Below are 15,953 nucleotides of genomic sequence, written 5' to 3' on the forward strand. Positions count from 1 at the left end.
CTCCTGATTTGGATAATAAATAATATGGTCATTCTAAGTGAATTTTGCTTTTTGTTATCATTTAAATGTTTTTCTAATTTCTCAAATCTGCAAGTTTTTCAACCTGAATTGTGACTCTTGGGTGGCAGCAGTTATTAGAGGTACTCTGAGTCTAATCTCATTTAGGGTTTTACCTCTTACAGTTTAAATAGGGCCCAGCAGAAAGTGAAAGAAATAATTGTATCATACTCTCTTCTTGAATTTAATTTTTTATTTTTATTTTTATTTTTTGTTTTTGAGACAGGGTCTAGCTCAGTTGCTTAGGCTCTGTGCCGTGTGATCACAGCTGACTGCAGCCTCAACCTTCGAGGCTCAAGTGATCCTTCGGCCTCAGCCTCCCGAGTAGCTACAAGTGCATGCCACTACGCCTGGCTAATTTTTTAACTTTTTCGTAGAGACAGGGTCTCACTGCATTGCCCAGAGTGGTGTCAAACTCCTGGCTTCAAGTTATCCTCCCGCCTCGGCCTCACAAAGTGCTGGGATTATGGACATGAGCCACCACACCCAGTCTGATAATCCCTCCTTTAAAAAAAAAAAAAAAAAAAGACAGTTTTCATATACAATTATAGTTTTAATTTTTTCAATAATAAAACAATATTTTAATAAAATTTTTAATTTTGGTATGACAAGAGTTACAAGTGAAAAACTGCCAATTTAAGTTCTTTTAGAAAAATGAAGGAAGCCCACATTTGTTTTTATCTCATAGGCTGTGTATCTATTACTTAAACTAGTAGTTAATGTTTATTCTTTGTCATTTTGATGGTTCAGAAAAATAATCAAATAATGATCTTACAGTGTATTCACAGAGATGTAAAACCTGAAAATATTCTAATAACTAAGCAAGGAATAATCAAGATTTGTGACTTTGGGTTTGCACGAATTCTGAGTAAGTAGCAATTTTTTTTTACTAATATCCAGTTCAGATGATGATAAAATGACATAGTTTAAATTCTTACTTTGGATATTGGACATATGCCAAATATTGTATTGTTGTTATTCAAAAAGGAAAATCTCACTTTAGCCTTTTAGTCAGTACATTCGTTTGCACTTCAACTCTGCTCCATTCAGCTAGAATTTATCAGATGTCACCTTTCTGTGCTTTGCCCCATAGGAAAGGAAAAGATTTCTAAAAGCGTTTCTGCTCTTCATGCACTTATAATCTACAGTAAAAGAAACAAAGAATAATACAAGATGATTGGCAATAAAGTACTAAAGTGAAGGTGCAGACGGTTCCCTGGAGGGAGATATTAATGTGGGCGAGAGTGGTTGAAAAAAACTTCACAGAGCTGGTGAGACTAGAAGAGTAAACTGAAAATTAAAGAGAGAGGATTCAGAGACAGTGCTAAGAAAAAGGAAATCATTCCAGGCAAGGAGGAACTGAAGGGAAAGGGGGACAAATCATTGTTTCTCCCTCAATCTAGAACTTTACAGCAGACAAATATATGCATTAGCAACATACACCTCGCAGTCTGGGTGTGGACATAATTGGTATCCTGATGGGACCCAAACATGAGTGACTTGGCAATGCATTTGGAAGGGTTAGGCAAAAACAAAACCTGATCAAGGCTTTCTGAGGTTGCTGTGCTTTGTGGTAAAGATAATAGGATCCTCATGATAATTGGTCCCTGTGCCATGGGGCTGAAAAGAGAAATAGACAAACACTGGAAAACTATCGAGTTACGAACGCTGCACATAGTACCATGGTGCATCAGTATCATGAAATGCTGGGCTGCCGTTAGCAGGGATGTTTGCAGAGTTTCAGTGGCATAGGAAAATGTTTAAGACATGGTAAGAGAAAAAGGAAAGTGAAAACATATGTATACAGTATGATCTCAACTATACAGGAAATACATAGAAAACAATTACTGAAATATATATAACCCTCAATTTAGGAAATTAAGTGAATGATAGTCATCCAATGCATGGTATAGATGCGGTGTCATAGATTTGGGTTTTTTTTCCTGGAAATCCATTATATACTACCAAAATACCCAATTTAGTCACAAAAATAAGTTAAAAAACCTACACAGATATGTCATTACAAGCATTAAGAACATAAGAGCAGCATTTCATATAAAAGTTACCTCATAATTGTTCCTTTTGGGGATTTTTCTCCATGGGCAAGCAAAGCTTCTTAAACTGGCAATACTTCCAAAAATATAAATATTTTTGATTTTTCATGAATATGCATTCTTTTTTTCCTTTCCTTTTTCATTTTCCTTTGCATTTCTGAGCTGAATATGCAAGTCAGCTTTCCTACTGAGTTTTCCTGTAGCAAACATAGTCATTCTTGTCTGAATGAAGAACCTTAGAACGGAGTTCAGTATTAGGGTCATCTGTCTCAGAAATTTTGACTGCATGAACATATCCAAAAGTCTGAATGGTGAACCCACTGTGGCAATTCCAATAATGATACCTTTTGCCATATTATTGTAAACAAAGTGGTAGTACAAGACACTGCCAACTTGTTAGTGCTGACTTAAACCTCCACAAGACATGAGCTCAGGCACTGGTTACAGCTCCAGTCTTCTAAGTACTGGTATGAGTCATTGCTGGGGTCACTGTTGGCCATTTATAATGAGAAAGGCAAAGGAAGGGGTCCCATTATGTGATAAAACGCTAACACTGACTCAATAGACATCCACATAAAAATGTAAGCTCCTACTGGATATCCACATGCAAAAGAAGGAACTTGGACCTTTACCTTACATTATATTCACTCAAAATGAATCACCAACTTAAACACAAGAAAAAAAGCTATAAAACTCTTAAAAGAAAACATAGACAAAAAGCCTCATGACATTGAATTTAACAGTGATTTCTTGGATGTGACACCAAAAGCACAAGCAACAAAAGGAAAAATAGATAAATTGGACTTCATCAAAATTAAAAATTTCTGTGCATCAAAGGACACTATAAACAGAATGAAAAGCAACCCATGGAAAAGGAGAAAATATTAGTAAATGTATACCTAATAAAGAAATAATAGCCAGAATGTTCAGAACTATAACTCAATAACAAAAACTAATTTGAAAGTGGGCAAAGGACTTGAATAGACATTTCTTTTTTGTTGTTTTATTTCAATAGGTTTTTGGGGAACAGGTGGTGTTTGGTTACTTGAAAAAGTTCGTTGTTTTGTTTTCTTTTGTTTTGTTTTGTTTTGTTTTGTTTTGTTTGAGACAGAGTCCAGAGTCTTGCTCTGTTGCCCAGGCTGGAGTGCAGCGGTGTGATCTCGGCTCACCGCAAACTCCGCTTCCTGGGTTCAAGCAATTCTCCTGCCCCAGCCTCCCAAGTAGCTGTGACTTCCAGAACCCGCCACCACACCCAGCTAATTTTTAAATTTTTAATAGAGATAGGTTTTTGCAATGTTGGCCAGGTTTGTCTTGAGCTCCTGAGCTCAAGTCATCTGCCTGCCTCAGCCTCCCAAAGTGCTGGGATTACAGGTGTTAGCCACCACACTTGGCTATATGAATAAGTTATTTGGTGGTGATTTCTGGGATTTTGGTTTCACCCACCACCTGAGCAGTGTACACTGTGCCCAATGTGTAGTCTTTTATCCCTCACCCCCCCACACCCTTTCCGCTGAGTCCCCAGAGTCCATTGTATTATTATTATGCTTTTGCGTCCTCATAGCTTAGCTCCCACTTACTGGAATATAGATGTTTGGTTTTCTATTCCTGAGTTATTTCACTTAGAATAATGGTCTCCAGTTCCATCCAGGTTGCTGCAAATGCCATTATTTTGTTCCTTTGTATGACTGAGTAGTATTCTGTGGTATATATATACCACATTTTTTTAATCTACTTGTTGATTGATGGACATTTGGGCTGGTTCCATATTTTTTCAATTGCAAATGTGCTGCTATAAACATGCATGTGCAAGTATATTTTTTATATAATGACTTCTTTTCCTCTCGGTAGATACCCAGGAGTGGGGCTGCTGGATCAAATAGTAGATCTACTTTTAGTTCTTTAAGGAATCTCCACACTGTTTTTCATAGTGGTTGTATTAATTTAGATTCCCTTCAAAGTGTAGAAGTGTTCCCTTTTCACCACATCCATGCCAACATCTGTAGTTTTTTTTTTTTTTTAATTTTTTTGGTTATGGCCATTCTTGCAGGAGTAAGGTGGTATCGCATTATGGTTTTGATTTGCATTTCCCTGATAATTAGTGATGTTGAGCATTTTTTTCATGTTTTTGTTAGCCATTTGTATATCTTCTTTTGAGAACGTCTATTCATGTCCTTAGCCCACTTTTTGATGGGATGGTTTGTTTTTTCTTGCTGATTTGAGTTACTTGTAGGTTCTGGATATTAGTCCTCTGTTGGATGTTTAGATTGTGAAGATTTTCTCCCACATTGTGGGTTGTCTGTTTACTCTGCTGAGTATTTCTTTTGCTGTGCAGAAGCTTTTTTAGTTTAAGTTCCATCTATTTATCTTTGTTTTTGTTGCATTTGCTTTTGGGTTCTTGGTCATGAGAAGTCTTTGCCTAAGCCAGTGTTATCTTCTAGAATTTTTATGGTTTCAGGTCTTAGATTGAAGTCTTTGATCCATCTTGAGATGATTTTTGTATAAGGTGAGAGGTGAGGATCCAGTTTCATTCTTCTACATGTGGCTTGCCAATTATACCAGCACCATTTGTTTAATAAGGTGTCCTTTCATCACTTTATGTTTTTGTTTGCTTTGTCAAAGATCATTTGACTATAAGTATTTGGCTTTATTTCTGGTTTCTCTATTCTGTTCCATTGGTCTATATGCCTGTTTTTATACCAATACCATACTGCTTTGATGACTATGGCCTTATAGTATAGTTTGAAGTTAGGTAGGATAATCCCTCCAGATTTGTTCTTTTTGCTTAGTCTTGCTTTGGCTATGCGGGCTCTTTTTTTGGTCCTATATGAATTTTAGGATTGTTTTTTCTAGCTCTGTGAAGAATGATGGGGGTATTTTGATGGGAATTGCATTGGATTTGTAGGTTGCTTTTGGCAGTATGGTCATCTTCACAATATTGATTCTACCCGTCCATGAGCACAGGATGTGTTTCCGTTTGTTTGTGTCATCTTTGATTTCTTTCAGCAATGTTTTGTAGTTTTCCTTATAGAGGTCTTTCACCTCCTTGGTTAAGTATATTCCTAAGTATTTTATTTTTTTGCAGCTATTGTAAAAGGGGTTGAGTTCTTGGTTTGATTCTCAGCTTGGTTGTTGTTGGTATATAGCAGGGCTACTGATTTGTGTACATTAATTTTGTTATCCTAAAATTTTGCTGAATTCATTTACCAGTTCTAGGAGCTTTTTGAAGGAGTCCTTAGGGTTTTCTACGTATATGATCATATCATCAGCCAACAGCAAAAGTTTGACTTCCTCTTTACCAATTTAGATGCCCTTTATTTTTTTCTCTTGTCTGATTGCTCTAGCTAGGACTTCCAGTACTATGTTGAATAGAAGTGGTGAAAGTGGGCATCCTTGTCTTGTTCTAATTCTCGGGGGAAATGCTTTCAACTTTTCCCTATTCAGTATAATGTTGACTGTGGGTTTGTCATCAATGGTTTTTATTACCTTAAGGTATGTCCCTTCTATGCTGATTTTGCTGAGGGTTTTCATCATAAAGCAATGCTGAATTTTGTCAAGTGCTTTTTCTGCATCTATTGAGATGACCTTGTGATTTTTGTTTTTAATTATGTTTATGTGGTGTATCGCATTTATTGATTGCAGATGTTAAACCATCCCTGCATCCCTGGTATGAAATACACTTGATCATGGTGGATTATCTTTTTGACATGCTGTTGGATTTGGTTAGCTAGTATTTTGTTGAGGATTTTTGCATCTATGTTCATCAAGGACATTGCTCTGTAGTTTTCTTTTTTTGTTATGTCCTTTTCTGGTTTTGTTATTAGGGTGATACTGTCTTCATAGAATGATTTAGAGAGGATTCCCTTTCTCTGTCTTTTGGAATAGTGTCAATAGGATTGGTACCAATTTTTCTTTGAATGTCTGATAGAATTTAGCTGTGAATCTCTCTGGTCTTGGACTTTTTTTCACTGGTAACTTTTTAATTATCGTTTCAATCTCGCTGCTTGTTATTGGTCTGTTCAGAGGTTCTATTTCTTCCTGGTTTAATCTAGGAGGGTTGCATATTTCCAGGAATTTATCCATCCTCCTCTAGGTTTTCCAGTTTATGCACGTAAAGGTATTCATAGGAGCCTTGAGTGATCTTTTGTATTTCTGTGGTATCAGTTATAATATCTCCTGTTTCGTTTCTAATTGAGCTTAGTTTGATCTTCTCTCTTCTTTTTTTGGTTAATCTTGCTAATGGCCTATCAATTTTATTTATCTTTTCAAAGAACCAGATTTTTGTTTCATTTGTCTTTTGTGGGTTTTTGTTGTTGTTGTTGTTGTTTCAATATCATTTACTTCTGCTCTGATCTTGGTTATTTCTTTTCTTCTGCTGGGTTTAGGTTTGTTTTTTTCCTGTTTCTCTAGCTCCTTGAAATGTGACCTTAGATTGTCTATTTGTGCTCTTTCAGACTTTTTGATGTAGGCATTTAATGCTCTAAACTTTCCTCTTAGTATTGCCTTTGCTGTATCCCAGAGGTTTTGCTAGGTTGTGTCACTATTATTGTTCAGTTCAAAGAATTTTTAAATTTCTATCTTGGTTTCATTGTTGACTGAACAATCATTCAGGAGCAGGTCATTTAATTTCCATATATTTGCATGGTTTTGAGGATTCCTTTTGGAGTTGCTTTCCAATTCTATTCCACTGTGATCTGAGAGAGTTCTTGCTATAATTTCAATTTTCTTAAATTTTTTTGTTTTGTGGCCTATTATATGGTCTATCTTGGCAGATGTTCCATGTGCTGATGAACAGAATGTATATTCTGCAATTGTTGGGTAGAAAGTTCTGTAAATATCTGTTAAGTCCATTTGTTGTAGGGTATAGTTTAAGTCCATTGTCTCTTTGTTGACTTTCTGTCTTGATGACCTGTCTAGTGTTGTCAGTGGAGTATTGAAGTCCCCCACTATTATTGTTACTATCTCATTTCTTAGGTCTAATAGTAATTGTTTTATAAATTTGGAAGCTCCAATGTTAGGTGCATATATATTTAGGATTGTGATATTTACCTGTTGGACTAGTTTTTTTTTTTATTATCATTATATAATGTCCCTCTTTGTCTTTTTTAACTGCTGTTACTTTAAAGTCTGTTTTGTCTGATATGAGAATAGCTACTCCTGCTCTCACTTTTAGTGTCCATTTGCATGGAATACCTTTCTCCCCCGCTTTACTTTAAGCTTATGTGAGTCCTTATGTGTCAGGTGAATCTCATAAAGACAACAGATACTTGGTTGGTGAATTTTTATCCACTCTGCCATTCTGTATCTTTTAAGTGGACCATTTAGGCCATTTACATCCAACATCAGTATTGAGATGTGAGGTACTATTCATCATGCTACTTGTTGCCTGAATACCCTGGGTTTTTTTCATTGTGTTGCTGTTTTTATAAGTCCTGTGAGATTTATGCTTTAAGGAGATTCTGCTTTGGTGTATTTCAAACATTTGTTTCAAGATTTAGAGCTCCTTTTAACAGTTCCTATAGTGCTGGCTTGGCAGTGGCAAATTCTCTCAGCATTTGTTTGTCTGAAAAAGACTATATCTTTCCTTCATTTATGAAGCTTAGTTTCACTAGATACAAAATTCTTGGCTGATAATTGTTTTGTTTAAGGAGGCTAAAGATAGGACCTCAATCCCCTCTAGCTTGTAGGGTTTCTACTGAGAAATCTGCTGTTAATCTGATAGGTTTTCCTTTGTAGTACCCAATGCTTTTGCCTCAGAATCCTTAATATTCTTTCCTTCGTCTTGATTTTAGATAACCTGATGCCTATGTGCCTAGGCGATGATCTTTTTGCAATGAATTTCCCAGGCGTTCTTTGAGCTTCTTGTATTTGGATGTCTAGATCTCTAGCGAGGCCGGGGAAGTTTTCCTCAATTATTCCCTCAAATACGTTTTCCAAACTTTTAGATTTCTCTTTTTCCTTGGGAACACCAATTATTCTTAAGTTTCATAGTTAAACATAATACCAAACTTCTTGGAGGCTTTGTTCATTTTTTTAATTCTTTTTTTCTTTGTCTTTGACAGATTGGGTTAATTTGAAAGTCTCGTCTTCAAGCTCTGAAGTTCTTTCTTGAACTTGTGCAACTCTGTTGCTGAGACTTTCTAGTGCATTTTGCATTTCTCTAAGCATGTCCTTGATTTCCAGAAGTTGTGATTGTTTTTTTATTTATGCTCTCTGTTTCACTGGAGATTTTTCCATTCATATCCTGCATCTTTTTTTATTTCTTTAGGTTGGACTTCATCCTTCTCTGGTGCCTCCTTAATTGGCTTAATAGTTGACCTTCTGAATTCTTTTTCTGTCAATTCAGAGATTTTTCTCCTGGCTTGGATCCATTGCTGGTGAGCTAGTGTGATCTTTTGGAAGTGTTAAAGAACCTTGTTTTGGGCCAGGCACAGTGGCTTACGCCTGTAATCCCAACACTTTGGGAGGCCAAGGTGGGCAGATACCCGAGGTCAGGAATTCGAGACCAGCCTGGCCAACATGGCTAAACCTTGTCTGTACTAAAAATTCAAAAATTAGCTGGGCGTGGCAGCATGTACCTGTAGTCCCAGCTACTTGGGAGGCTGGGGCAGGAGAATCACTTCTACCCAGGAAGCAGAGGTTGCAGTGAGCCAAGATCACACCACTGCACTCCAGCCTAGGTGACAGAGCAAGACTCCATCTCAAAAAAAAGAACCTTATTTTGTCATCTTGTTACTGGATTGTTTTTCTGGTTTCTTCTCATTTGGGTAGACTATGTCAGAGGGAAGATCTGGGACTTGGGGGCTGCTGTTCAGATTCTTTTGTCCCATGGGGTGCTCCCTTGATGTGGTGCTCTCCCCTTTCCCCTAGGGACGGGGCTTCCTGAGAGCTGAACTGCATTCATTGTTATTTCTCTTCTGGATCTAGCCACCCAGAGAAGCTACCAGGCTCTGGGCTGGTACTAGGAAGTGTCTGCAAAGAGTCCTGTGATGTGATCCATTGTCAGGTCTTTCAGCCATGGATACCAGCACCTGCTCTGGTAGAGGTAGCAGGGGAGCGAAGTGGACTCTATGAGGGTCCTTGGTTGTATTTTTGTTAAGCACACTGGTTTTATGTTGGTTGACTTGGTTGTATTTTTGTTATGTGCACTAGTTTTATGTTGGTTAACCTCCAGCCAGGAGGCGGTGCTCTCAAGAGCACATCAGCTTCAGTAGCATAGGGTGGATCAGGCAGTGGGTGGGGCTATAGAGCTCCCAGGAGAATATGACCTTTGTCTTCGGAGCTCCTTGGCTGTCCCACAGATCCTGCAGCAGTAATCCACCTTCTTCAAAGGGTCTGTGGATTCTCTTGGCTTTCCTGGTATGTTCCTGTGGTAGTTCTTGGAGCAAAAGTTCATGATGTAAGTCTCCACACGCTGCTGTGTCCATCCAAGTCGTACCTGCAAGTTAGTCCTGCCTCCTATCCACCATTTTCCTCAGAAACCATCAGAATAGACATTTCTTTAAAGAAGGTATATAAGGCAGGGTGCAGTGGCTCACACCGGTAATACCAGCTAACTCAGGAGTCTGAGGCATGAGAGTCGCTTGAACCCAGGAAACAGAGGTTGGAGTGAGCCGAGATTGCACCACTACACTCCAGCCCAGGTGACAGAGTGAGACCCTGTCTCAAAAAAAAAAAAAAAAAAAAAAATTAATTAAAAATGTAAAAAATAAAAAGTAAGAAGGAAGATATACAAATGGCCAATAAGAACATGAAAGATGCTTACGGTAATCATTAGGGATATGCAAATCAAAACCACAGTGAGATACCACTTTGCACCCATTAGGATGACTATTATTTTTTAAAAACACACAGAACAAAATAACAAGTGTTGCTAAAGATATGAAGAAATTAGAGCCCTCATGCATTGCTAGTGGAAATGTACAATGGTGCAACTGCTGTGGAAAGCAGTATGGCAGTTCTTCAAAAAATTAAACATAGAATCACTGTATGATCCAACAATTCCACTTCTAGGTACATACCCAAAAAAATTGACAGCAGGGACTTGAAGATATTTGTATGCCAATGCTTATAGTAGGATTAGTCACAACGACAAAAGGTGGAAACAACCAATGTCCATCAAGGATGAGTGGATAAACAAAATGTGGTATATACATATAATGAAATCTTACTCAATCTTAAAAAGAAATGAAATTTTGATATATGCTACGACATGGATGCACCTTGAAAACACTAAGCTGAGTGAAATAAGACAGACAGAAAAGGACAAATAGTGTATGATTCTATTTACATGCTCTACCTAGAATAGTCAAATTCATGGAGACAAAAAAGAATAGTGGTTATCAGGGCTGGGGGAAGGGAGAATGGGGAGTTGTTGTTTAAAGGATACAGAGTTTCAGGCTAGGATGATGGAAAAAACTTTGGAGGTGCATAGTGGTGATGGTTGTGCAACACTGAATGTACTTCATGCCACTGAATTGTACAATCTTAAATGGTTAAGTGGTAAATTTTATATTATGTGTATTTTACCACAAAATAAATTTAAGCTCCTCCTATATATAGATATATAGATACACACAGAGAGATAAAAATTTTAAAGTCAATAACCAAAGGAGAGAATAGTTCAAAATTGGTAATAGGTTGATAGATAAGAGCGAATATAAATTGGTTTAAAAGAAAACCACAAAAGCTCTGAGTAGAAAAATTAGCAAGATATTGACAGTTGACAGATGAAAGAAAAGGCTAATAACATGAAATAATCTTCCTCTTCACTGATACCGAATAAATGCACATTAAAATACTACTCTTCACCGATGAAGCTGGCAGAGTGTTTTCTGTTTGTTTGTTTGTGTGTGTGTTTGTTTGTTTTGAGACAGAGTCTCACTCTGTCACCCAGGCTGGAGTGCAGTGGCATTATCTCAGCTCATTGCAACCTCCACCTCCAGGGCTCAAGCCTCCCACCTCAGCCTCCCAAGTAGCTGGGACGACAGATGTACACCCCCACACACGGCTAAATTTTGTATTTTTGGTAGAGACAGTGTTTCACCATGGGGCCCAGGCTGATCTCGAACTTCTGGCCTCAAGTGATCCTCCCACCTCGGCCTCCCAAAGTGCTGGGATTACAGGTGTGAGCCACCGTGCCCAGCCAGATTTTTCAAACAATAACTACTCAGAGCTCACGAGATTGTTTTTAGTGGGAACACAGTTTCAAACAAATCCTTGAGAAAGCAGTACTAGTGCCCTTTGTATCTTTAATTTCGCTTTTAGGAATCTCTCATAATCCAAGATACTACCCCCCAAAATAATAGAACATAATGTTCATTGTAGAACCATTTATTACTGAGAAAAAAATTAAGAGGAACCCAATCATTCAGAAATAAGGAAATGGCTAAAGAAGTTATCTGACTTAATACTGTAAAAATATATTTTTAAAGGATTTTAATGACATGAGAAATGCTCCAGCTCACAACATAGGGCTAAGTGAAAAAGAACACATAGCTGCACACACAGACTGGTCCCAATTCTATTCCAAAAGGTTAACTTGGTTTCTCTCTGGGTGATGGGTGATGTTTTATTTTCTTCTTTATGCTTTTTTGTATTTTCCAAGTTTTCTACAAAGAACATAAATTTCTTTAATAATTTTATAAATGGGCGAGGCACGGTGGCTCATGCCTATAATCCCAGCACTTTGGGAGGCCAAGGCAGGCAGATCACCTGAGGTCAGGAGTTCGAGACCAGACTGACCCACGTGGAAAAACCCCGTCTCTACTAAAAATACAAAATTAGCCGGGCATGGTGGCGTATTTCTGTAATCCCAGCTACTTGGGAGGCTGAGGCAGGAGAATCGCATGTACCCGGGAGGTGGAGGTTGCGATGAGCCAAGATTGTGCCATTGAACTCCAGCCTGGGCAATAAGAGCGAAACTCCATCTCAAAAACAACAATAATAATAATAATAATAATAATAATTTTATAAATGATGTTTACACCTCTCAATCTAATAATTCCAGCCATAGAAAATCATCCTAAAGGAATAATTCTTTTTTTTTTTTTTTAACAGAGAGCGATTTCACCATTTTGCCAAGGCTGGTCTCGACTACCTAGGCTCAAGTAATCCAACCCCTTCAGCCTCCCAAAGTGCTGGGATTACAGGCTTGAGCCACCAAACCTGGCTCTTTTTTTTTTTTTTTTTTTTAGAGATGGAGTCTCGCTCTGTAGCCCAGGCTGGAGGGCAGTGATATGATCGTAGCTCACTGCAGCCTCAACCTCCTAGGCTCAAGCTATCCTTCTGCCTCAGCCTCCCATGTAGCTGGGACCACAGGCGCATGCTACCATGCCTAGATGATTTTTTAATTTTTTTGTAGGGACAAGATTTCACCATGTTGCCCAGGCTGGCCTCAAACTCCTGGGCTCACACGATCCGCCTGCCTTGGCCTCCCGAAGTGCTGGGGTTATAGGCGTGAGCTACTGTGCCGGGCCTTGAAATAATTCTAAATACAGAAAAAGCTTTGTGCAGGGATTATTGAAAAATAATGTGGTGTTATTTATAGTGACAAAATATTGGAAAATTTGGGTAAGGTAAAGTAAATCCTGGCATATACACTTGGTAAGCTGTTATGCAGCCGTTAAACTCAAGTTTAGGAAGAGTTTATAATAACATGATAAATGCATAGAATTCAATGAAAAAAATCAGGACACAGAATTTTATATGTAGTATGATCAAAAGTACTTGTACAGGCCTGAGCAACATAGTGAGACCTCTATCTATACCAATAAAAAAAAAAAATTTTTTTTTTTTAATTAGCCAGGCATGGTTTCAAGCCCCTATAGTCCCAGCTACTCAGGAGGCTGAGGCAGGAGGATCGCGTGAGCCCAGGAGTTCAAACCCGCAGTGAGCTATGATTGTGCCACTGCATTTTAGCTTGGGGGACAGCATGACCCTGCCTCCAAAAAAGTGGTACGCAGAACTATGCTGTAAATAAGAAAAAGACTTGAACAAAATACACCAAAAGATTAACACAAAGTACCTTTGGGTGGTAAAACTTGGATTTATTTACCTTCTTTCTGTTTTCTTATGTATTTTTTCATATTCTCTGCAGTGAGCATATATGACTTTTAAGTCGAAAAATGTTCCAAACAAATAAAACAGCTGACTTAGCCTGTGAATAGCGAAAATTGTTAGTGGTTGTTATTTTCCTTCTTATTCTCCATTTTCCAAATTTCCATTATGGCATTTATTAATTTTTATCCTTCAAAAGTTTATAGAACTTTATAAAAGAGCAATGAGCAAGTAAAGATTATTTCCTTTTCCCACTCCTATGAGGACTGTTCTCTGACCTGAGCTGCAGCCGCTATTTTCTGAGCTGCCTTTTGTGGCAGTGTCTTTGGGGCTACCCGACGACTTTACTAAGGATAATTGCCCATTACCTCATCTCTGCAAGCCGGGCTGCTTTCCAATTGTTCCTCCTCTGTAATGCATTTGTATGGCTCCTGATCGTTCAGGGTCCTGTGATGATTCTGGGATTGGCTTCCACTCACTTGGAGGCAGGTGCCTTGGGTCCAGGCAGTCCACACCTGTGGCATAGGACAGGGCTGGGCACTGAGGGTGCACCTAGCTCTCTGTCATCTGTCTATCACATACCACACATGACTCATACATAGTACAAGGAGTCAAATTGAGGTTTTTGTCACAGTGGGTCCTAAGTTAACACATTTGGATAGAAAAATTAATTTATGCAATTGTCTAGTGCTGCATTAGTTTCCTGGGGCTGCCATGATACATTACCACAATCTGAGTGGCTGAAAACAACAGAAATCTATTTTCTCACAATTCTGGAGGCCAGACGTCTGCCATCAAGGTTTCAGCAGGGCTACATTCCCTCTGAAGGCTGTAGGAGAGGACCCTTCCATGTCTCTATCCTAGCTTCTTTTTTTGTATACGTGTGAGTTAGAGTCTTACTCTGTCCCCCAGGCTGGAGTGCAGTGGCACGATCACGGCTCACTGCAGCCTCCACAGGTTTAAGTGATTCTCCTGCCTCAGCTTCTCAAGTAGCTAGGACGACAAGCACGTGCCACCATGCCTGGCTAATTTTTGTATTTTTAGTAGAGACAGGGTTTTGCCATGTTGCCCAGGCTGGTCTCAAACTCCTGACCTCAAATGATCTGCTTGCCTTGGCCTCCCAAAGTGCTGGGATGAGAGGCATGAGCCACCATGCCCGGCCTCTAGCCCAGCTTCTGATGGATGTGGGAAAACTTGGCATTCCTACGCTTGCAACTGCATCACTCCAATCTCTGCCTCATCACATGGCATTCTCCGTGTCTCTGTGTTCCTGTAAGGATTCAAGTCATTGGATTTAGAGTCCACCCTAATCTAGTATGACTTCATCTTAACTAATTAATTACATCTGCAAAAACCTTATTTCCAAATAAGGTCACATTCACAGATAGCAAGAATTAGGACTTCAACCTATCTTTTGAGGGGACGCAATTCAGCGCACAACAACCACTGTGCTGATGGTAAAGTGGAAACCAACAACGCGGTTTAGACTTAAAGTCACACTCCGGAAATTCTCATTCCCCCTATCCCTACCACACCACCTGCCACCCCAATTTGGAGTAATAATAGATGTTAATTATCCAAAGTGCTCTTGAATGTCAAATTTACTATCTCAATGCACAGTAACTGTTTCCTCAATTAGTGCCTCACTGCATTAACCGTTAAGAGTATCATGGCCTCTGATGGTTATCGAAGCCTGAATGCCTGATGTGTTCTTGGGAGCAGTTCACATGTTGGGAGAATTGACTTACGTGATCTGATTGATGCATTTGCAGTTCCAGGAGATGCCTACACCGATTATGTAGCTACGAGATGGTACCGAGCTCCTGAACTTCTTGTGGGAGATACTCAGTATGGTTCTTCAGTCGATATATGGGCTATTGGTTGCGTTTTTGCAGAGCTCCTGACAGGCCAGCCACTGTGGCCTGGAAAATCAGATGTGGACCAACTTTATCTGATAATCAGAACACTAGGTATGAATTGCATTTTATGGCGACAGAGTTGCTGAAATGTTATAGCATTCATATGTTACTATAATAATAAATAAATAAATAAAAATAAATAAAAAACAAGAGTTTTATTGCTTCTTCAAAGTGCCACTCAGGATGGTTGTTCTGGGGTCTGGGTTGTAGCCAAAGCCCAATCCTTTTCTAAACATGTAGAACCGTGACTCCTCTCAGGGAGCTCTCAGATCCCTTTCCAGGAAAAGTCAATTAGCCATGGAATAAACTATACATTTACTTTCCATATCGGACTAAGATAGGGATAAGGATATGAGTCAGCTGCCTAGAGCTTAATCTAAGATATTTGATCAAATGCAATTTCTGTCCACTGTAAAAGAGGTTCCCCCCTTTACTCTAGAGCAGGAATCAGCAAATTGTTTCTATAAAAAGCTGTATGGTAAATATTTTAGGTTATGCAGGCTGCACAGTCTCTGTTGCAATTCCCCAACTCTGCTATTGCAGTGCAAAAGCAGCAATACACAGCATGTCAACAAATGAGCATAGCTGTGTTCCAACAGAACTTTATTTATGGACACAGAAATTTTAATTTCTTGTAGTTTTCACATGTAACAATATCAAAAAATCTTTTTTGACTTTTAAAAATCTGCTTAAAAATGTAAAACCAATTCTGAGGTCACAAGCTGTACAGAAACAGGCAGTAGGCCAGATGTGGCCCTCAGGTCGTAGTTTGGCAGACTCCTGCCCAAGAGCTTAAGAGTCTGATTTTACTTCCTGATTAGGGGTGGCTGCTGAAGTTTAGAATAATGTTAACACATCTTCTTTGTAT

General features: G+C 38.8%; 1 protein-coding gene across 4 annotated transcripts in view; it reads left to right on the forward strand.

Moving 5' to 3' along the window:
* The window catches only part of CDKL4 (cyclin dependent kinase like 4), a 72,892-nt gene that overhangs the window by 35,883 nt on the left and 21,056 nt on the right, over positions 1–15,953 (forward strand). For all 4 annotated transcript variants that reach the window (XM_063648799.1, XM_054475504.2, XM_054475502.2 and 1 more), the window contains exons 5-6: positions 835–925; positions 14,939–15,136. In XM_063648799.1, the coding sequence (XP_063504869.1) occupies positions 835–925; positions 14,939–15,136 (289 nt within the window). The remainder of the gene's footprint in view (positions 1–834; positions 926–14,938; positions 15,137–15,953) is intronic.

This window comes from Pongo pygmaeus, chromosome 12 (genome assembly GCF_028885625.2).
Source record: "Pongo pygmaeus isolate AG05252 chromosome 12, NHGRI_mPonPyg2-v2.0_pri, whole genome shotgun sequence".
NCBI lineage: Eukaryota > Metazoa > Chordata > Mammalia > Primates > Hominidae > Pongo > Pongo pygmaeus.